Genomic DNA, 22,878 nt, shown 5'->3' with positions numbered 1-22,878 from the left:
GTGTGAGGTAGGCAACTAAATAAAGTGTGAAACACATTGTTAATTTAAATAATAAATATTTGAATGGTTGCTAGATTTGTGTTTTTCCTGACTTGGAGAATGGAATGGAATGGATCATTCAGGCTCAGCTTACTTTGAAACTAATTTTAGAGTCGTGTTTGGGTTCTGAGATCAGTTTTGTCACATTCCTCTCTTTCAGAATTCACAATCATCAAGTGTGGCTTCAGTTGTCAGACTTCAACATATTTCCATTGCTCTATTGTGGCAGAAACAATTATCAATAGACACAGTTTTTAAGACACTTAGAAAAACCCCAGGAGAAGCATAACGAACAAACAAAGGCCCCCACTCAGCACTTTGCAGCCCCTGATAGAACCCACGGGCCTCCACGCACCCAGCAGAAAGAAAACTCCAGTGAGAGGTCATGTGATGAGTTATTATGTAGTCAAACTATACTTGAAGACAAAAGCCTAACCTCTCCACTTATTTCAGGATGTGGAAGAGGTCCCACTGAAAAGGTTCAGCCATTCAGAATCTGCCTGAAGCACAGGTATTTGTTCAAGCAGCTTTGTTGTTTACACACCATCAAAGTTGTAGAGGTACATCATGTCACAGAGAGTCATTTCCGTTTTCATTAACCAGTATACTAAAAATCAAAGCAACTGATTTTTTTTACAGCTTGCATTTATTGTGCCTATAAGAACCACAACTGTTTCCTTTCTAGTGGAGGCTGATAACGTGCCAGAACTGGGAACAGGGAGGGAGGTATGTTCCTGTATGGGCTTTTTTTAATTCATTTCTCCAACCCTTACTGTACTTAATGTTTTCTTCATTTTTGATTAGGAGGATGCACTGCTTCGGGACACCATAGAGGCAGCAAAGTGGTGTACCAGACAAACATTAAAGGGGAAACTCCCTTCACCAAGTCATCTCAATGGACCAGAAAGGTCACTTGAGGGCGTGGGAACGCCTCAGAATGTCCGAAGGCCTTGAAGGGGTCCGGGAGCCATTTATCTTCCTGTTCAGTCTGCAGGAAGACCATGAGGCATTCTGCAGTAAAATTATGGACAACCACTACTGTCTAGGTCTTTTGTTTCCTGTTTTGCTCCTGTTTTTATTTGAAGTTCAGTGTTAGTGTTCAGTGTTCAGTGTGTTCAACTAAGACAGGAATAAAATAATACACTAAATGTAACACCTGAAACATATCCCAGTGTAATATATATATTTTTTTTTAAACATTATAAAAATATATAATATTATTTAATATTTAAATAATATATATATATTAATAATATTATATATAATATAATGGGAGGCGTGGTTCGATGTGGGCGTGGCTCAACGTTGAGGCACGTCACGATCTGCGGGCTGCAGTCAGGGGTTCTTGGGGTGGTGCACTGGTGAGGTCATGACTTATGACACATCTGTGACAATCCCCGGCGGCGTCCGCAGCGCGCAGCAAAAATTCGCTGGCTGGCAAATATCAGCGAACTGGTTCCTATTTATAGACTTTTCGGATGTCACAGATGATGTCATAAGTCATGACCTCACCAGTGCCACACCCCCAAGAACCCCTGACTGCAGCCCGCAGATCGTGACGTGCCTCAACGTTGAGCCACGCCCACATCGAACCACGCCTCCCATTATATTATATATAATATTATTTAATATATATATATTATTTAAATATTAAATAATATTATTTATTTTTATAATTAAAAAAAAAGAAAAATATATACACTGGGATATGTTCAGGTGTTACATTTAGTGCATATATTTTATTCCTGTCTTAGTTGAACACACTGAACACTGAACACTAACACTGAACTTCAAAATAAAACAGGAGCAAAACAGGAAACAAAAGACATAGACAGTAGTGGTGTCCATAATTTTACTGCAGAATGCCTCATGGTCTTCCTGCAGACTGAACAGGAAGATAAATGGCTCCCGGACCCCTTCAAGGCCTTCGGACATTCTGAGGCGTTCCACCGCCCTCAAGTGACCTTTCTGGTCCATTGAGATGACTTGGGGAAGGGAAAGTTTCCCCTTTAATGTTTGTCTGGTACACCACTTTGCTGCCTCTATGGTGTCCCGAAGCAGTGCATCCTCCTAATCAAAAATGAAGAAAACAATTAAGTACAAGTAAGGGTTGGAGAAATGAAATAAAAAAAAGCCCATAGCAGGCAACATACCTCCCTCCCTGTTCCCAGTCCTGGCACGTTATCAGCCTCCACTAGAAAGGAAACAGATTGTGGTTCTTATAGGCACAATAACAATGCAAGCTGTAAAAAAAATCAGTGGCTTTGATTTTTAGTATACTGGTTTAATGAAAACGGAGAAATGACTCTCTGTGACATGATGTACCTCTACAACTTTGATGGATGTGTAAACAACAAAGCTGCTTGAACAATACCTGATGCTTCAGAGACAGATTCTGAATGGCTGAACCTTTTCAGTGGGACCTCTTCCACATCCTGAAATAAGTGGAGAGGTTAGGCTTTTGTCTTCAAGTAATAGTTTGACTACATAATAACTCATCACATGACCTCTCAACTGGAGTTTTCTTTCTGCTGGGTGCTGAGTGGAGGCCCGTGGGTTCTATACAGGGGCTGCAAAGTGCTGAGTGGGGGCCTTTGTTTGTTCGTTATGCTTCTCCTCCTGGGGTTTTTCTAAGTGTCTTAAAAACTGTGATCTATTGATAATTGTTTCTGCACAATAGCAGCAATGGAAATATGTTGAAGTCTGACAACTGAAGCCACACTTGATGATTGTGAATTCTGAAAGAGAGGAATGTGACAAGACTGATCTCAGAACCCAAACACGACTCTAAAATTTAGTTTCAAAGTAAGCTGAGCCTGAAATGATCCATTCCATTCCATTCTCCAAAGTCAGGAAAAACACAAATCTAGCAACCATTCAAATATTTATTATTTAAATTAACAATGTGTTTCACACTTTATTTAGTTGCCTACCTCAAACACATACAGCGGCAGGTCAGTGGCAGCTGCGCCACACAGTGGTTAAGAGATTATTTAAGAAAACCTCGCAAATTAATGCGGAAATCACGTAAAAGAAATGTTACTTCCATCGAATGCAATACAACAATGACTGTTTTATAAAATAAAAACAAATGCCCATAACAGCAGCAACTGCCGTGGCGCGCACACACACACACGCACGCTCTCGAGTTAGGTTCTTCATCTATTTAATTTCCCGGAAATGCCACTACTAGATGCCTTTAGATGCCACGAATTGAGCCAGTGTGCGTGTCGCAGGTCCACACACAGGACAGCCTGTGCAAAGCGCCAGTCAATTGAAAACCGGACATTTTCACGAATTTATAAAGAAAAAAAAATCCTCAGGAGCCCCAGACAGGACGTAAAAAAGTCCGGCCAAAAGAGTACGTTTAGTCACCCTTTCATAAAGAAATAACTTTGTCAAACGGAAGAACTTTTATTTTGAAGAGTACCGGGCAAAGAAGCGTACGAGCCCCGCCCACCACTAAAACGGAATATGGAAGTGGAAATGTTGTTTTTGGTGATTGGGACAGAAAACGAGAAATTGAGCCGAATTTTCGTTTTTTCGTTTTTTGCCAAAAACGAAAAAACGAAGAAACGACTCGTTTCTGGTTTCAGCTTGTGTCCATTATGCCCAGAAAACAGAATAATAAAAAGTACCTTGGTCCTTTGTAAACCAAAACATTTAAGTTTGGCAGTACATTTAATTTGTCATTTAAATACTGGGAATGATGTACTGTGTGAGTACTGCTCATTCTGAAACCATGGGCATTAATCTGCTGCTATAACTTTACCCTGCACTCTGCTGAGGAGGTCAGACCAGTCAACTTCTTCCACACCAAACTGAGTATGACCATTTCGTATGGACTAGGCTATGAGCACACAACAGGGCAAATTATCTTTTCATTTCTTTTTAAGACAAGACATATTAAATTAAATCAATTTGGACTTTTCTAAACACGATTTCATTCCAGTTTCTTTTTACGTTTTGTATTATTTGTTTCTGTTTTACTGTGTATGTTTGTACATCGAAGCAAACTAGAGTTGGACATTAACAAGGATTAAAATGAGACTTTAAAATGAGATAAATATCTTCCTTAAATGGGTGGTATAGAAAAGTGAGGAAACAGTGTCCCCCTGTGGCCATTTCTTCAAACCGCATCCACCCATTGTTACATTCCCACTCCTACTCTAAGTCCCGCCCCTGAGCAGATTCATAACCAATCACCACTCAGTATTTGATTTTGTGGGTTAAACTTTGTCCTGAGTATTGCCTGTCAGGTAACACCACTGTAACAAACTAAGAAAAATTTAATTATAATGCTCAGATTAAGGTTGGAAATGGTTAAAGTTATGGTCAAGGGCTTTTTTATGAAAGAATGCAAGACTTGTAGTAGACATATTGGAAGAAAAAAAAAGCCTGAATTCTGAACTCGGGACTAAATTTTGCACCACAGTTTTCCTGGAGTAACTCCTCTGCCAGCTAAAATCAGTGCCACACTCCACGAGACTCATAATTAATGTGATAAATGTGAGAAACCCGGGCTGCCCTGGCTGGGATTTATTCATGTAACTCCGTCAGAAATAAGGTACCAACACTCCTTAGCTGAAAGTCGCCTTGATGTGGGTTTGTTTGCGTTTCTTTTGATGTCTAAATTAGAACTGAGTGATGGTTACGACAGCCAACTTTTGAAACTGGCACTGACTGCAAGCTCAACAGTCACCAACCGTTTGACTCCGCAGTTCATAAAAGACACTAAAGTCACAAAATGTCGTTGTTTAACTAATATGTGGGCTTGAAAGTGTTTGAAACCTCGGTAACCCGTTTGCTATCGGTGCTGGTTTGTTGTGGTGTGTGTGCCATGGTGACAGCACAGGGGTGGGTCTTCTGTGTTAACGTTAAGTTTTGCGGTTTTCAAGGCAACCGAGCCCTGTTGCTGCGAAGTGTGAAATCTCTGCAACCCTGCCTGCTGAGTCCATGAAATAAAAGCATCTACGAGGTAAGTTTGCAATGCAGTGTCGCTGTAACACTTCGTAACCGAGTGTTTCTTTGCTGGAAAGTTACTTTCTCTGCACAGCAGTGTTATTTAAACACGTTTTTCGGTGTACATTGTCCTCAGAAACGCCAATTTTATTATTACAGGCTTGTGTTCCTCAGCTCACCAGCCCGACTGGTTGGACATGGTTGTCAGTTGTTGTGCTTGTATGTTGTTGAGCAAGTCTTTCTCGAGTTTAAATCACTGGAGCTTCTATGTGTTGCAAAGCATGGGCCATGTGTTCGAATATAGTAAATATAGCTTTCAAAATAAAGTGCTGTGTCTTCTCCTCTAAACTGGATCAGAAAGAGTCTGATGCCTACAATGTGAGAGACCATTGTTCCCTCACATGGCTCTTAGGCAGGAGAATATGTTTTCACATGGTCTGTACAGGAAAGTGATTTTTTTCTTTTTTTGGTAACCAGCAGTTCAGTAAATCCACTCCATCTGGCTGCACAGACTTGTACAATACAATGTGACCTTTGGTGGCGATGGAGATGTAATCACCAGGAAAAGTAACTGGGGGGAAAAATGCAGCCAAACACAGCACAGTGATCCAGGTATTTCCTAAACACGCTTAATTCAGTGATATTTAGTTTATTTCTGTCCAGAGGTGTATCAGTTACATTTTTACAAAACCGCTGACTATACCCAAGTTATAAATAAGCACTACTTCTTTCTCCCGATATCAAATAGATTGGATGGATCTATTTTTACAAAAAAACCCTTTTTCATATGTAATAAACTTCTTTAGTTTCATAAACATAGTCTAAAATCATCAGATTTCATATTTAAGTCAGGACACATCTGATCAAAGAATAGATACAAAGCGATTTAACCAGAATTTTATTCAAACTTTAAACAGTAGTTTACGATTGCATGCAAAGGACAAATATTTAGCAAGACAGTGCAGTTGCAGTAACAATAGAAGGACGGTCATTTTCATTTCAAGTCATTTGACTCTGAGACCTGTTTTTGGATGTCGATGACACTGCCCACTGGGATAGAAATTCAGAAAGAGATACATCGTCCTGTGGCTAATAATAACTCTTTATTTATGTATGTGTGTGTTATTTCATACACATAATAAAATATCTAATTACAAAAAAAAAACTAAAAATACCAATTTTTGATGGATCACTGAAAAGTTTGTTTGTTTTGTCCAACCAGCTTCTGTCCAGAGATATTAAATTTACAGTGACATAAGACAAAATGGCAAATCCTCAAGCTGAAGCCAGACACTGTTTGGCATTTTTGCTTGATAAATGAGTAATGATCTATTATTGACAATGATGAAGTGTTTTAATAACAATAATCGTACAGTCACTGCTCTCGTCAGACCCCTGTGCACAGTGTATCCTGTGTCCTCAGTCCTCTCTGTGCCTCCTAAGCAGATTAGCTGTCATATCTTCGTCACTAAACAGCTCACTGAGGCTCTGCCAGCCTGTGGGACAGCTCCAGCTACGCCTCTGCTCTTTGTGCTCAAAATTCAACCGGTGCCACCCTGTGAAAATCCATGTCCCTGTTGGCCAGGCTGACTGGTTCTGTGACAGCTTTGGTGTGACTTGGACGGACAATCGAACCTGGCAGAAACTCTCCATTTCTCTTTTGTCACTCCTTCTGTCTGTCTCTTCCTCTTTGTATCTTGTTCCTACACCTCCACCCACCCTACCTGTCCATCCTTAGCGAGCCTTAGCTCACTTGACTGTCAGGTGATTATAGCCCTGCTGCTCTCTGTCTGTCTGTTTGTCTGTGAGGAGGTGAGCTCGTCTCCTCGTCCTGGATGTATACTGATGATGATTGTCTGTTTATAATCGGTGAAGCCCCCTGTAAGGGTTTAGAGCAGCTTAATTCCTCCCATCTGGCAGCTGAGATAAATCCTCAGTTCCTCTGGGTATGAACAGAGAGCCTGAACGGAGCAACAGGTGAGTTGTTTCTTTGCTTAATTCTCACCGAACAGAGAGTCCGAAACATTCCAACAATTATGGAAAACCTAGAAAGTTTTTGAATTTGGAAATTGATTAGAATTCACCAGAATTATGTCGCTGTCTTCGTCTCTTCTACATTTGCTTTAAATCCAGTGACTGCGTAATACCATGGAAACACAGTACAGTAACGTACACAGCGATAGAAGTATACAGCATTAGGGTCCTGGTATTGTTCTTGCTGGCTCACTGTCCCACTCTCATTACTTATCGTGACATTTGAATTCAACGGAGCCATCATAAATGTTATTAGTAACCCCTGTGATGTTCCTGCTGGAACTAGTCAAAATGTCTGTTGTGAAACAATATGTCATTCTTGGATAGTGTAGATGTGATACCAGAGTTTTGGTACAAAAAAACAAAACGATACTTTACAAAATAGTTGATATATCGATATATATATTATATAATATATATATTATATATATAATATATATTTTATCCTATATATAATACGTTTTCTGGGAGAAAGTAGCCAAATATTGGCAAAAAGTTGATTTTACAGGATCTGAACTGAGTATAAAACTGACCAAACTTTTACTAGGTAACTATAGACACCAAAAAAGTACCCAGGCATGTTATATGATATATCATGTAAATGACTTTAAAATATATAACTGGAGCTGATTTAAATGTATTAATTAATTGAAGAAGCAAATATCAGCCAGTTTAAATAGCAATACATCACATTTTATTGGCTTGTCTTTGTGCTTATTATCTTCATTTGCAAAGTAACCAGCAAATATAGCTGTCAGGTAAAGTGAATATGAAATTAATCAAGGGAAGGCAAGTATCTTAAAACTGTACTTTAGTAAATGTATCTAGTTACTTTTCACCACTGGTTACAAGTTTTAATCAAACAGCTGCATGTATTGTCATTCTTGGCTCCTTGCGGGGGTTTACTCCTCGTCTCTGGAAATTCTTCTGTGCTAGCAGAGGAAGCAGGAAATGAGTAAATAATGTCATAATTATACCGTTGGCTCTGAATCTTTCTATTCTGAATCTGTTGTTTTTCTAAACGTACCTCTCGAGTTGTTTATCCACAGAGCCGTGCGCTCTCATTCCTCGTGGTCCACTTTAAATGCATAGTGAGTTTTCCATGTTGGCCTGCAGCGAGACTCGCTGCTGATTTGTATATGAAAGGGTTGTAGAGAGAGCACGACGCACGTCTGTCAGTCCTGCATACTGAGCCTCGTGTTGGTTTCTAGCACAATCAACACAAGTGTTTATGGATGCACAAAAAAAATACACTCTCCTTAATGTGTGTCTGTGTGTGAGGTTTGTGTTTGTGTGCGTAGAGACACTGGGTTAATCTTCTTGCAGTAATCTGGGGTTTTGATGAAAGACTCTGAGTGCTACTGTACCGAATGTACTTCACTTTGTGATCATTCCAAATCTAATTTTCTAGCATGTTTCTGTGATAATGACACTCGTTAAGGTCAGTCCGGTATGTGGTGGCTGATGTTTTACCTGCCAGCTGCTGATGCTGCTTAAAAAGCCACAACATATCACAGATAACTCATACATGTGTGATGCTGGCAGCAGGTGGGTTATCAGCCACCATCAGTGATCAGTAAGTGTACATGTGTGCACATTTCAGGGAAATATACTGTGATTGAATCTATAAGATGCTCATTATATTCATACTGATGCACGTACAAATTCCTTAATTGAAGTGTATATATAGATGGACTTGATGTTACAGGCTGTTTTTAAGGCAGTGACAGTGTAGCTGTAACATGGTATGTTAACACTTAGTCAGAGATGTTTTATAGCAGACGCTGAAAAGTGCAGCTCTTGTTCATGTTGTGGAGTTGCCATAGTGAGCGTTGCAGCTCTGGGCAAATACGTGGGGGACTTGATTTAACATTGTGAGCTAGCAGTCTAACTGGGGCTCTGTTACATGCGTGATGTGCTGTGTCTATAATAAAGAATATAAATGGTGAATGGTGCAACCTGATAGCACAGTATTTGAGCAGGAGGCTATAAAATAAATGCTTATCTATTGTGTAGACTAACATAGAGTTTGTGTCACCTTGGAAACAAGTCCTTAAGTGCTGCACCTCTCACAAGATGTCAGACAAAATGGAACAGCAACATCACCACGACATCTGAGTACATGATGAAGCAAATAAACCACATGGACGTACACTAAGAACATAAAAATGTTGGCATGATATTTGTTACAAATGCTTATGCATGACCTGAAATAAATCTGTGAGGCCGTAACTGATGCATGCATTCATGATTAATTAATCTGAGGCTTTTTAAACAAATTCTAAAAATGCTACAAAAAAAAAGCTCATCACATTTTCCTAAAACTCAAGACTTCTTCACATTGCTTGTCTTGTCCACGCAATTGTTGAAGAGCAACCGATGAAGCATGCAGAGTAAAAGCAAGTATCTGGATTTTTTTCACAACTGACTTAGTTAATTCACTAATATTTTTAGAATTACTATTTATAAGCCACCAATGACTTTTGGTTTAAGCACCACATACACAGTGCTGAAAACACCACATTGATAGAGTTACAAGGCTTTTAATAAATGGTAGCACATTTGTGCTTTGCCACAGTATTCTGTCACCTGTAATAATCCCTTTTAACTGTGTGAAACAGATCCCTAATGCAGCTCTGTCTGACACCTGTCATGTTAATTTGAGGAAATTATGTGCCAACCTACAACATCTGAATCAAATAGAAGTCTTGAAAATTGAAAGCACTAACATGATTTTCTGTTATTTATTTATTTTTTTTATGACTACCAGATGACTAAATTGATATTTTGTGCTAGTGCATGGCACTTTTAGTTTGAAATGATTGTCTTGGTTGATGATATGGTAGCATTTAATCCTATTTATCGCCCCCTTAGGACTTCACACAGCAGCAGCAGTTCCTCCTGTTGGTAAATGATACACCCAGTATTTATGAGAGATGCCGTGTGTGTGCATTGGGACACATAGTTACGAACTGATGTATGGATTGTAGATGTTTGTTTACAGAGGAGAACAGCTGTGTGTGAGTAAAAAAACAGACTGATGACTTCCTCGACCTTTAAATCATTCCATTGTTCAGGCCTGTTTTATGGATGAGCAGCACAATGTCCTGTCGTTTCTGACTCCTAAATGAAGTAGTGTGAAAAAATATATATTTAATATATTTATTCTGCAGCAAATTTCTTTTGTCTGCTTGTAGGGCTGCAACTACAGATAATTATCTTGATTATATGATGCATAAGTTGGTCTATAATACGTCAAGAAATGGTGATGGTGTGTTTCATTTGCATTTTACAAGTGTCTTCTTTTCATTAACTTGAGTTGATCTTCCTCTCGAGACCTCTGTCTGACAGTTCACTGTTAAAATGTTACAAATACTTAACAGCTGCTACTATTTTGTGTTTCAGGAACTCAAGACTGAAGACTGACAGAGAATAGTCTTCCTTGAATACCTTTGGACTGTTAGCAGCTTTCTGACATGACCTGCACTCTGTAAACTTCTGTAGCCATGGATTTAAAAGTGGACTTCACTGCAGAGCCAGGTCAACAAGAAAAGATGCAGAAGGTTCCCGTGCCCGGCTGAAACACTAACCGAGGCAACAATTAGCTAAAAGGTGAATGGAGACAAGAAAAAGCACCACAGCAGGGGTTTCTTTCTGGACCCCCGCCCCGGTCCGCACCTCACGCAGCAGCTCTGTAATATCTGAGGATGTGTGGGAGGATGAGGATGAAGAACAGGCGGAGAAAGACGATGACTTTGTCAGCCAGATGGACGAGAATGGCATCATTGGACTGTCGGATGCACTGGGTGATTTGGAGTTGGCAGAAAGTTGCGGTGATGCGGACGCAGAATATGGACCCCTCATCCCAGAGGAGGCAGGCCTTAGCGGGTGTGAGAGGGACACACCACCTGGGGAACTAAGTTACAGCCTGAGTAAACGTCTGTCTTATTCCGGATCAGCAGGAGAGGATCTACCGTCACAATGTGAGTCTTTGCTTATGTGTCAGTTAATTTCTTTAATCTTGACTCAAGTATTTCGTAGTAAGTTTAAATGTCATAGTTTTTTGTACTAAAGCACTTTCAGGACCATATAATACAGTCCAGTTCAACACCACTGCAAACTACAACCTCAATAATAAACATAGTTGAATTAATACCTTTCTGATGGTGTCAACAGAAACTGAAAAATTCTTACCTTTTGTAAAAGTAGACTTCATGGCAAAGCTGCTGTACTACTATATACTATATATTTGTCCCCATCAGACAGTTTAAGCCTTATAAAAATACTCTGCTTGGAATAAAGAGTTGTGTCTTCTGTGGTTCTTCCTTACAAAAGTCCAACTACCTGTTACCTGTACCTGAAATTAAAATAACATATATTCCTTTCTCAGTGAAAAATCCAGAATCTATGAATCAAAAGTTAAATGCTAGGTGCGAGACATTTCCTACTCCACTGTAGGGCTGTAGCGATACACTAATCTCATGATACGTACGATACGCGATATTCAGCCAATTATATGATTCGATACGATACGATTCGATACTCTGACTGGACAGTCTACAGCTTGCAAATGCTGGAAAAAATTAATCTGATTTTTGTCATATCACACCTTAAACAGTACTAGTGAAGAGTTTTTGAATGAAAATATTATTTTTCAATAAGTTCACCGCCATTCTCTTGAATCTCCTCACTGACTGTGTAAACAGGAAAAGGAAGACGTCGGCGTCTGTGTAAAGAGAGTATCTAGACAGGTAACTTTCTAGAAATGCTCTACAGTGAGACTAGTGGCTGGCTGACCTAATCGCTCTTCCTGCAAAGCCGGGCAGCGAGCAGAGTGCCAGGCGTAACATGGGGGATTTGAATGGGACTTAATGTATCGATACTCACTGCTGAAAAATCGATACTTTCTATATATTGCAGGATCGATAAAATTGCTCAGCCTTACTCCACTGACAAGTCCATTCTCAGTGTAGCTTTGAGTTTTTCTGATCATGCTAATCTAAGTTGCACACTGGACCACAATTGGCTTCCAGTTGTGATGTCATAAATCCTGCTGCTGAGCCAGAGATTTAAGGTTTGCACAGAGAAACGTCACTGCTTCGGCAGATGAATATTAAAAACATCCTTCTCAGTCAAACTTCTACACAGTGAGGCCCAAACATCCAAGTCAAGTAACGATAAGTAAAACATGTTTTTGAGCCGTGGATGTTCTGAATAAACTGCAAGTTAAAGTAAAGTTCTTGGACAACATGACCCTTTTATAGAAAAAGCTAAAAGAGGCAGCTGCTTTGATGCATTAGTTATTTATGTATTTATTCATGTCTGCACTGTGTTTTTTTCCTATCTCCCCACCTCTCTGTGTCTTTGCCAGGTGATGACTTGATTGGCAGCTTTAAAGCACTGGCAGTGGATGAGGAGGTGAGGCAGTGGAAAGAAGAGCAGAGGATGGGGTGCCACCCTGAGAGGGACAAATTCTTGACAGAGGAGGAGAAAGATGGAGAAGAAGCAGGGAAGAGGAGTGACCGAAAAAGCAAGAAAAATGAACATGCTAGCACAAGCTCGCTTGATGTGAATGCTATAAATATTGCTCACCTGCTAGCCATGGAACCTGCTGGAGTCTCCAGTCATCACTGCCCAATATCCCAGCCTGCCCCACCTGTCACAGCCAACACTTTCCCCCACCTTCTCCACTTCACTGCTGCGGAATTAGCTACTTGTCCTGGGATTGAAGCTGAAACTTTTCCTGAAATGAGCTTCATAGAAAGTCTTCCAGAGTCACCCAGGAGCAACATGAGCCTCAAGTCGAGTCCTCGTTGTCCCGAGCTAAAGCTCAGGGCTTCTCTTCAGCCAGCAGCCATGTTTTCTGAAGAAGTCGTTCCAAATCATTCCAGTGGAGTAAGTAATGGGCCTTTAAAGGAATCAGATAAGTCCAATAAGCATCAAAAAATGCCCACTCCCTCACCAAGGAAGACGAGGCAGCACTCTCCTGAAGCTACACATTCAACTCGTTCCTTAAGCTCAGTCGGGACTGACTCCTTGAAATGCAAACATCAGACCACAAGTCCTGACAGAGAGCAAAGGACACCAAGAGCCAGGAGTAAAGCTGTTGAAGTAGATGAATCCAGGTCAGTCATGTCCACTTTTGTTTGTTGTTACATTTCTTTTCATCTGTTTTATATGTTATCATTGTAGTTTTTTTCATTAAAATTAACCATGATAATTTCATGGTATTTTTAGGAAAGGACCTTTGAGTTACCCCAAACCAGACTTCTCTAATGTGGAGCCCAGGGTCCGGATCCCCAAAGATGGTTACAAGCCCCCCAAGAGCAGAAACTCTTCAAAGAGAGAGTCCCTGTCACCTGAGCAACCCTTAGTGTTCAAATCCCCTGCTGACATTGTGAAAGAAGTCCTACTACACACCACAGACAGATGCCTTGGCCCATCAGACTCTGACATATCACCAGCCTGTGCCCCCGACTCCATTGTGCCTCAGGAGTTCAGATGCCGCCAGCAGGCCACCACACTGCTCGAACAGCTACAGGTAGAGACTGAGAATACAAAAAAAAGGAAGAGAGAAAGAAAGATAAACATTGTGTATCAAAATACTAGTCATTTGTGTTTTGACTCAGTGCAGGCGTATTTACCACAATGTTAGAAGCAGCCCCAGGGTGTAATGCTTATTTTTGATCTGTTGTGCTTATCTGTGACAGACTGAGAATTAGCTTTTTACCTCGCCTTACATACATCTCCTGCACTCTTTCATTTATCTTCCCTTCCTCCTACTTTCTTATTTTCTATGGCTGCAGGAGGACTACAGCACACTGCTGACTAAGTACGCCGAAGCGGAGAACACCATTGATCGTCTGCGCCTGGAAGCCAAAGTAATTAATATAGAAATCAGGCTATAATTTATCACTTTTTAATGGTGGGCAGTTGCGCCAGGTTCAAATTAAACAGTACAGTAGATTGGTGGCACACAGATTTATCTTCTCTCAATGTGAAATCACTACGATGCCTCCAGGTTATGAGAAAGCTTCAAAATGATGAACAGTTTATTTACTCAAACATTATTAAGTTATTCAGTTCATTTTCAAAAACACAGATGGCAAATATAAATGTAAACAGAAATACCAGACTCGCTTCTGTAATGATGTGGCGTTCATTTAATAAAGGGACAGCATTATTGTTTTCAAAATAGAACTTAATAGAGAGAGTCTGGTGAAGCAGAAGTGTTCAGAATATGAGTCTGATCAGCTGTTTGATCTGCGATATTTCTGTGAGAGACATATACTACTACTGTTTTATGTTTAAGACTAAATGGTGAAAGCTCTTCTACAGTCTGCCCAGTAATATCTACTAACTAGAACTAATCTGGACCAGATTAGTGGCAGGCACATCCAGGATAGAATATCCAGGATACTAGAAACCAAAAGAAAGGTTGTGACAGTTGTCCCTTTGTGTCTGTTTTTCTGCATGCGGTTCATGCTATTTTAGTATTTAGTAATCTAGTAATAATTTCTGCTGCTGTACGTTTGTCACTGAAACACTGAACAGACAGACTATAACTGTGTGTCTCCTTAATTTGAGGGCTTTTAAATGTTCTATTGCACATCATTTCATTTACTTTTGGTCATTGTATTTTTGTAGAGATGTTATATTACAGAGCCAGAGTCAGGACTAGATGTGTGTTCTCCTCACTTTTATTTCTACAGGACAGAGCTTTAGAGACCCAACAGTCAGGTTCCAGTGAGTGTCAGCCGAGCACAGACAGAGCAGTACGTCAGAGCAAGTGATTAGGAATCTTAGAAAAGTGGAATAAGAAGAAAACGAGGGAGGAGGAGAGAAAGGAGTGCTGAAGTGTTGTGAAGTAGCTCTTTTAAAGAATTATTGGCCCATTTCTGTTGGAGCAGCAGTGCTCCACAATCAGCACCAATTAAAATCAGCTTACCGAGCTCCCCACCTCTCCTCCATCTCCTTCAGCAAAACACTGAAGCGCCATCTGTCTCCCCCTCCCTCTGCTCGTATAACATCACTCGGGCGGGGTGGGAGGAGTGGCTTTATGCTGAAATGTGCCGTCAGACTATTTTTCAGAAATGCATCATCTTCTGTGACTTGAATCAAGGAATGCCTATGATTTATTATTACAAGCTCAGGTTGTGATATTTTAAAGAAAAATGTGATTTTCTTAATCTTTTGTTGTTTCCATTCTGAAATTATTTTTAGTGGACATATCTCCAATTCGGTTTGGAGACACAATGGGTTGTAGTCTCATTTATGATCTTAGTTTAGGTCATTCCATCTTTCAGAAAGAGTGAAAAATATCCACCACAATTTGATTTCAAATACATGAAGTGTGAAAAAAAAACCTGAAAGTAATAGTAATAGGCCAAACTGGCACACTGGGTGAGATTCAGTTCATGAGCTTTTATGTATGTTTCACCCTCTGTGTTTGTGTGTGTGTGTGTGTGTTTTTAAAGGGAGTGTTGAGGTCAGTTTAAGGTCAAAATGATTTACTGCTTTGAGAGCTTATCATGGAGGGTGGTCCATTCATTCTCATTAATTCTATATGCGTGTTGACAGGATTGGGAGGGCCGACTGCCAAATGTATGCTTTTAACCCCTTTATCATACAGGCCAGTTTAACTTCACTTACTCTTTTCTACACTGAAATGACCTGTTTGATGATGTGTCTTCACAATTTTCTACTTGATGAATACTGAAGAGCCAGACAGAAAAGACTTTAGGACACAGATGGGGATGTAGGCTTTCTATATGTTTTTTTTTCTTTTCTACAAAAATGTTCAAAGCAATAAACTAGAATAAAATTGCTATATGAAGTATTATCATCACCATATCAAATGTGCTGTACTTTGACCTGGCCTCATTGAATAGAACCCAACAGAATTTACCAGTGATCCAAAGTGAAATGTGACAGTAGTTCAAGATATCATTCTTGTGGAAACAAAAAAGTTGGCTATATATTCTAAAGTTCAGGGAAGATAATAATATATTAATTTTCATGTCTCCACCAGGTGAACCTGTACTCTGACCCTCCAAAGCCTGGACACTTGGTGCAGTCAGGACTGAACCAGGGCTCAGGGTTCATGATGCTGAATTTTCCTCAGGCTCAGAGAGCAGAGATGAACTCAGCTTCTCCTCATCCAAACGGACACAGCACTCATCAGAGTACATTCTTCCAATTACATATTTTTTATTATACTACTTTGTGTTATTATGTGGATGATATAAATCAACGTCACACTGCTCTCTTTATTTATTCCTCTACAATGAAATATTGTCACTTCAAATTTGTATCTTAGTGCTCATGCAAACAAATCAAAAGTCTTTTAGCTGCTGCTAGCGTTGCATCATTCTGTACAGCTTTCATATAACTGTTCTGTCTGTCAAAATGAACAGGGAGTTCATCTGCCTCTCCTTCCAAAAGAAGCCCGGACCCTCAGGTGGGACAGCAGCTGGCCAAGATTCTCTACAATCAGGCTGACAAGTTCCTCAAGCAGGTAACTGACCTATAAAAAACAACCAGCAGAGATATGTTGGATAATTTCATGTAGTAATCAGAGATAAATATTTTTTTCTTCCTCATTCAGCTGCACACATTTGAGGATCTCCTAAAGTGCAAGAAACTCAAACCTTCTGAACAGGTTGAGGTAAGAACAACTCGGGGTTTAAATCTGAAATCTTTTAGAAGAACTTCTTCTACAAACTAAAGTACTAAACCGGCGCTCTTCTTCAGGGTGTCTCACAGCTCGCTGAGGGGCTCGACTCTTTAGAAAGAGGCTACCTGTTAGCAAGGGATGAACACAAAGTCCTGCAGCAGCGAGGGGCAGAAATCAGCCACTTTGACCCTGAACGGTGAGAGTGATGTCCAGGATCAGTACAGCATATATAATATTTTATATTCTATACTTGTGTTTTTGGTGTCTTATCGTCATTGTCTGTTTGTGTATTTTTCAGGGAGCTGGAGGGGCTGATCTTTCAGTGTGGGGTGCATATGGATGAGCTGAAGGAGCAGGTGGATCAGATGCGACAGGAGGAGCTAACCTTTGAGGCTCCTCCCTCTCCACCTCCCCACCCCACACCTTCACTTCCCCCCTCTGAGAGGGGAGAAACCCTGGCTCAAGCACAGGTACAGGTTGGAAATTTTCACTATTTCTGATATTTTAAAAACCAAACAATGAAACACTAAATCAAACCACGGGTTGTAGTTTTACTGAGAACACACTCCTGCTACGAAGTGACAGGATGTCAATGCAGCCACATCAGATTTTATATAACGTTGTATCTTCTCCTTCCAGAGCCCACCTGTGCCTTTACTGTTTTATCCTGGAGAGGCGACAGTGCTGGAGATGAGCTCAGCAACTGAAGAGAGTGATGACGCCCATTCTTTCTACCTCAAACCTCTGACTGGCAAACAGAGACGTGATGAACAAGACTTTACACTCATAGATCAGTAAGTAGTGATGTATGGGTTTTAAATTGTTCATTTTGGGGGGAAAATGTGTGTGTGAGACCATCTGACTGGATGGAGTTTTAATAATGTGAGGTGATACCAAACTCAGTCTGCAGTCTGGACTTTTTTATTATTTCACCCTGAATGCATTTCTTCTTTCTGTTTAGCTACCAAAGCTTCCAGGAGCTTCCCAAACCTTTAAACCACAGACAAAAGGAAGGAGCTCACTGTTCTGCTGCCGTAAGAACTGACATGCAGCCTGAGGACAAGGAGAAAGAGAGACAGAGTCAAAGAACTGCAAACGTGGAAGTCCAGAAGAGTCTTCCGCAGAGGTTAGTCTTCAGATGTAGTTTATACAGCAGCACAGTAGTGTTTGTTCTTGTATCACACCGCTCTGATACTTTCCTGTCTAAATGTAATTCTTTTTATGTTGAATAATACTCAGACACCTTTTTGTTGTCTTAAGAAGTTAGACAGAAACAAAATACAAATGTATTTTGAGAAGCTGATTTTCAGTAGCTCCACTGAACTAACTTATCCATTGAAAGGAAATCAGTCCATCAGGACTCTTCTTCTTATGTCCAAACCAGCAAACAGCGACCCAGCAGGTCCAGTCATCCATCCTGCAGGGCCTCCAGCCAGTCCACTACACTCCCCGTTGATCCTCCTAGTAGCAGAAAGAGGTTAGAGGTGGGAAAGTGCCACAGCAGCAGCCTGAGCAGTCTTGGAGAGATCACTGCGTTGGAGAGGAAGAGCTCCAAACTCCAGACTGGGAGCAGCAGAGTGCTTTCTCAGGTCAGTGTGCTATTTGTAGTGTTAGCTTAACATTTGATCATGTGCACAGTCTAAAAAGCACTGATGTATGCTTAGCTATCACTGCTGATGAATAAAATCGTATTTTTGATGTATTGGTTCTAAAAGAAAGCTGTTTTGTATTAACACACAGTGCTGCATTAATGTGTAGATAAATGTTGCACAATCTCTTTTCTAGGATAGGATCATCTCTCCGGAAACAGACAGTGGATTTATCGGTTCAGAGAGCAGCCGTCTGACTCCTGCAGCAGCTCCCAGTCCTCTCCACCAGAGGGCCTCAGAGAGGTCTGCTTCTGTGCCTCCACACAAATTTACTGCCCCATAAATTTTACACCATGTGCCTTCCCCCACCCCTGTTACAATCTCACACACACACACACACACACACCATATCTGATCTATCTCTGTATGTTTGAATATTAAACAGCGTTTCAGTGCCTCAGGTCAGAAAACCAGGGAAGACTCAAACAGGCCGAGTCTCCGCAGCATCTCCTGCTTTCTCACCGTCACACAGTCGCACAGCTCTGGAGCCCAGCAGGGGCTCTCGGCTCAACCCAGACCAGCTGAGGCAAACCAGACAGAGCCAGAGGAGACGCACCTTATCCTGCTCTCCAAAGCGCTGGGTCAGTCGGTCAGAACCAAGCAGGGCTGACAGTGGGACCAGTGAGTTCGGGCTGGAGAGTGACAGCAGTGAGTCCCCAAGTTCTTTCCATCAACTGTTGTTTTTGAATACATACAAGTCATTTGACACACAACATATATATTTATTGAGCCTATAAAATGTGATTCTGTCATTGTGTATTAAAGCTGCTGTCCTCCTCTTGTCTCTGCAGCTCACACTACATCTGAAGACGGACAGAATGACCAGTACACAGAATCTGTCAGCTCCAGCCCAGGCTCCTCCCCCCCTGCAGGGTGTCACCATGGCGATTCTCTCAGAGCACTGAGCTCCAATCACAAGTGAGTGTGGGTAGCAGCAGCTGCAGTGGCGATAGCTGTGCAAACAAGGCCCGGTTTATGTCTCCCAGCAAAGACTGCAGGACGGAAATTAAATATTCGGCTGACAGTAATATTTTCAGATGTTTTCATAATGTTTCTATGAACACACTCTTTTATGTATTTTATTACAGAGTCGGCTGCTATTGAATGTGGTTGCATATTAGGAGGTATTGTTTCCTGCATGGTGTGGTGTAGCATGAGTTGTTTTGTATGTGTGTTTGGACTGACTCATGCAAAGACACTCAGCCTTCACTGGTCTCATTTAGCAGATTGTGTACTAAATACAAACATGACTTCCATCTGCATGTGATTTTAAACATCTATTTGTGTTCTGTTTTTTCTTTAGTGATGTAATCCCGACCCTGCAGGCTGAGGTGAACAGATTGAAGGCGAGCCTCGAAATCTGGCTGAGAAAAAATAACCCCCCGAGCTCTGTGAGAGCAACTCCATCAGTGCAGGAAAACTACACCCACCACAACACCTCTACACCTGTTGCCAGGTAGGTTTTTATCTTCCAGCACAGCCCTTACAGCAACACTGAGCAGAGTGGAGCTACAGGAAAGATTTTTCACATCAGCTTGTACTTAATTTAGTCTTCTCGGTTGTTTAGGCCTGGGGAGAGACGGAGAGACGTCAGCAGAGGAAGAAGAGACAGACTGGTGGCTGATGAGGTCGAGGAGTCTACACTGAGACGAACAACTAGAACGAGACCACTTACTGCACACAGACAAAAACCACAACCTGACATCTGTAAGTTGATCTGAATTTACTCTCAACTAAAACTACGATCTTAAAGACTTCCAATTTTTACTCCAAGCTACTGTGGAGGTGAATTAACAAGGCACGTGAGTCCAATGGATTGTTGTTTGGTCCGAAGAAAATAGCACATAAGATTATAGATTATATTTACACACACACATTCATCCTAAGAAAGTACATGATTTAAACAATACAGCATGTCATTCAATGCATGTGATTTTTCTGTTTTCAGTGACCGCTTCAGAGCCACGTACAGCCCAGCCTCAGCCTCGGGTGTCCAGATGTACTCAAACATCCACTGCAGCATCAGACAACTACTCTTCACACACAAATACTGTCCGCGGCAGGACACACCTCAGTAAGACCATCCATCCAGGGACAGCCTGGCACTTTGTTGATGTAGTTCGGCACAAGATTACACATGACTGAGCACTAAATTGACTGAGACTGCAGTTATCTGACAAAGATTATCACTGATTGTGTTTCACTGTAATGGAAAGCTCTAATTGCGTACAACGTAGGTGTATTAAGCAAGTATTAAGTGTGTGTGTGTGTGTGTGTGTGTGTGTGTGTGTGTGTGTGTGTTGTGTGTTGCAGGGCAGCATCCTGGTGTGTCTGCACAAATGTTTGTGACAGCAGATGAACCTGACAGCAAAAGTCGTCGACTTGCTCCTTGTCCTCAGTGTTTATCACGTCTCCAAGGGCGACCTGAAGGTGAGGAGGCTCCTTTCATCTTGAGCAGAGGACGTTTGTTCTTAGAGTGTCTTTGCATTCAAACAAAAGGAGAAGATCCACTTTAGTTTTGAATTCATTTGAAACCAGCGTTGCAGTTTTCTCCTGCTTGAGTTTTCAACCTCTTTAAATCTAACTTCTGTTTTTGCTCTGCGGTGCCAGTTGGTGGCAACAGAGAGTCGACCCAGTCCTCCTCTCACTGTCGTCACTGTCCTCTCTGTGGAAGCACTGAACCCTACAGAAGCACTGAACCAGGTTAGAGACCATGTGATCAAAACAGTGACGCTACTGAGACGCACTGCAATGGAATACTGAGTTTTGAATAAAGTAAAGAGGTGTGAACATTTATCTTTGTGTGGATGATGATGTAATCCACTAATCTGCTGTTCGACATCAGCAGCACAAGGTTCTGTAGAGTCGCTGTGTTCAGCACATGAATCTTTCAGTCTGCAGTCAATGAAATGAGTTTAATGATCTGAAGTGTTAATGGAGCTCTGTGATTCACAGACAGTCGCAGAGTCGCAGAATCCTCAACACGCACAAGCCACCAACCAGCCGAGTCCCAAGACGGAGCAAGGGGGAGCAGACACTTTGCTGCAGCAGCAGCAGCAGCTCCACCTACACTGCTGCACTGCATGCCAGTCTGTACACCACCATTCTTGTAAGTAACTTGCCTTTCGACACACACACACACACCAGACACATGATGATGCGCCTAGTAGGTTGATTTCTTCCACTGGCCTTTTCATTTAAATGACGTTTCACACTGCTTCAGTAACTAAGTGATGTAGTGTTCCACTTTCATGCTGCATTCTACAGGATGTACTGCACATTAATGGGCATACTGTATGTGCTACAAATATAGTGGAAAATTGCTGATGGTGCACATACTAATGTTGTGAATGGAACCATTTCTATGTAGTATTATATACAGGCAGCCATGACAAGTAGAACACTATGTTTCTCATTCGAAAACAACCTTACCCTCTCCACAGGTTGTACTCTTCGCCCCTTCTCATGCCTTCAAGCAGTAACACTGACACATCGTCAGGGGTCAGAGGTCGCAGCAAGGCGAGGAGGAGGACACGGCGCTCCCTGTCAGTCGACAAGCAGCGATCAGTGGACAGCTCTGTGGACAGCTCTCTGGACAGAGCCATCAAAGCAGCTCGGCACATGAGACACACCTCTGGGCACATGGCTCGCTCGCTGGCTACTGGACTGCACTACCAGAAGCTGCTGACTCAGTCTAGCTAACGAGAACGAGGCTGTCGACATCAGCAGGAGCCTAAAGTGAATAAAAAAATCTAAACTCTTTCTCTTTGTAACTTATGTATGTTTGGACAATAAACAGTTGAAGCTTCTTCTTCTGCTTTTTTAATAATGTAAAGTCTCAGGTGGCCAAACATAAATTTGTTTTTAATAATATTTTTTCAAAAGATGTGCTGGCAGACATTGAAAAGACATATTTTCTAAAATGATTTAGTACTGTAGATCAGTCTGATAAAACTGTGGATCATATTGATTTTCAAACCGAAGTAAAGAAGTCAGTTTCTTCTTCTTCAGTAGATGTGAAAAGTTCCAGCTGTCTTGAAATGACACTTGTAACGAGCTTAATACTCAGTTATTTTGAGCTATTTATTGATCCTGCGATTGTTTTTTTTTTTATCATCTGAATGTGTTTACTAGTTTGTATGAGTCAAAAACCTCACTTCAGGTTTTCAGTGTTATTTCAGTTGCTGTTTTTTTGTTGATACAGTCGCATGCTGCACTGTAAGTCAAATGCACTCGTTAATATCACAATTTCTCTCTTAAATTATAATGAAAAGAGTTGTGTGGACATGAAGGACCGGAGATGCTGGAAACCCTCAAGATTAGTCTGCTTCTATGTGGTTGTTCACTTTGTATGTATAGACTACACATTTTCAACTGTGGAGAATTTTGTAACGTATTTTATCATAAGCTTGTAACTATATGAGCTAGACGAGTAAGTCTACTGTGACTGAGCAGCTTTATGTAGAGCAAACATGGAGATCCATGTTTACATACAGACAGGACCAACAACACGACTAT

At 41.1% G+C, this 22,878-nt stretch overlaps 1 protein-coding gene and 1 long non-coding RNA gene across 7 annotated transcripts; one reads left to right on the top strand and one right to left on the bottom strand.

Moving 5' to 3' along the window:
- Window positions 1-1,457: 1,457 nt before the first annotated feature.
- LOC109137580 (uncharacterized) lies at window positions 1,458-2,843 on the bottom strand. 2 transcript variants are annotated; one of them, XR_003462376.1, is made up of 4 exons: window positions 2,547-2,843; window positions 2,414-2,474; window positions 2,193-2,233; window positions 1,458-2,109 (listed from the first exon to the last, which is right to left on the bottom strand). It is a non-coding gene; the product is annotated as an uncharacterized LOC109137580 (long non-coding RNA). The 2 variants fall into 2 exon arrangements; XR_002041689.2 differs by having other exon boundaries at window positions 2,414-2,843.
- Window positions 2,844-4,472: 1,629 nt separating this feature from the next.
- On the top strand, window positions 4,473-22,123 carry akna (AT-hook transcription factor). 5 transcript variants are annotated; one of them, XM_027278607.1, is made up of 25 exons: window positions 4,473-4,606; window positions 4,938-5,017; window positions 10,441-11,018; window positions 12,407-13,160; window positions 13,273-13,576; window positions 13,842-13,916; window positions 14,748-14,810; window positions 16,067-16,220; window positions 16,452-16,552; window positions 16,643-16,702; window positions 16,789-16,907; window positions 17,010-17,181; window positions 17,351-17,505; window positions 17,673-17,837; window positions 18,054-18,300; window positions 18,497-18,603; window positions 18,746-19,008; window positions 19,152-19,278; window positions 19,664-19,816; window positions 19,928-20,067; window positions 20,309-20,434; window positions 20,674-20,790; window positions 20,971-21,063; window positions 21,316-21,469; window positions 21,804-22,123. In XM_027278607.1, the coding sequence occupies exons 3-25, from the start codon at window positions 10,652-10,654 to the stop codon at window positions 22,060-22,062; spliced, it is 4,275 nt and encodes a 1,424-aa protein (XP_027134408.1). In that variant the 5' UTR covers window positions 4,473-4,606; window positions 4,938-5,017; window positions 10,441-10,651; the 3' UTR covers window positions 22,063-22,123. The 5 variants fall into 5 exon arrangements, with proteins under 5 accessions (XP_027134408.1, XP_027134409.1, XP_027134406.1 ...); XM_027278608.1 differs by having other exon boundaries at window positions 17,010-17,187; window positions 18,096-18,300; XM_027278605.1 differs by having other exon boundaries at window positions 17,010-17,187.
- Window positions 22,124-22,878: the final 755 nt, after the last annotated feature.

This window comes from Larimichthys crocea, chromosome IV (genome assembly GCF_000972845.2).
Source record: "Larimichthys crocea isolate SSNF chromosome IV, L_crocea_2.0, whole genome shotgun sequence".
NCBI lineage: Eukaryota > Metazoa > Chordata > Actinopteri > Sciaenidae > Larimichthys > Larimichthys crocea.
Note: the sequence above shows the minus strand (reverse complement) of the source record. Positions and strands in the feature narration are given on the sequence as shown.

What these genes read in the sequence shown, in the direction of transcription:
- akna (XM_027278605.1), top strand. Translation starts at nt 10,652, where the DNA reads ATGGAGACAAGAAAAAGCACCACAGCAGGGGTTTCTTTCTGGACCCCC. An exon ending in TGGCTCAAGCACAGGTACAG is followed by an intron (nt 17,188 to 17,350) that starts GTTGGAAATTTT and finishes TTCTCCTTCCAG; the next exon opens with AGCCCACCTGTGCCTTTACT. An exon ending in GACTTTACACTCATAGATCA is followed by an intron (nt 17,506 to 17,672) that starts GTAAGTAGTGAT and finishes CTTTCTGTTTAG; the next exon opens with CTACCAAAGCTTCCAGGAGC.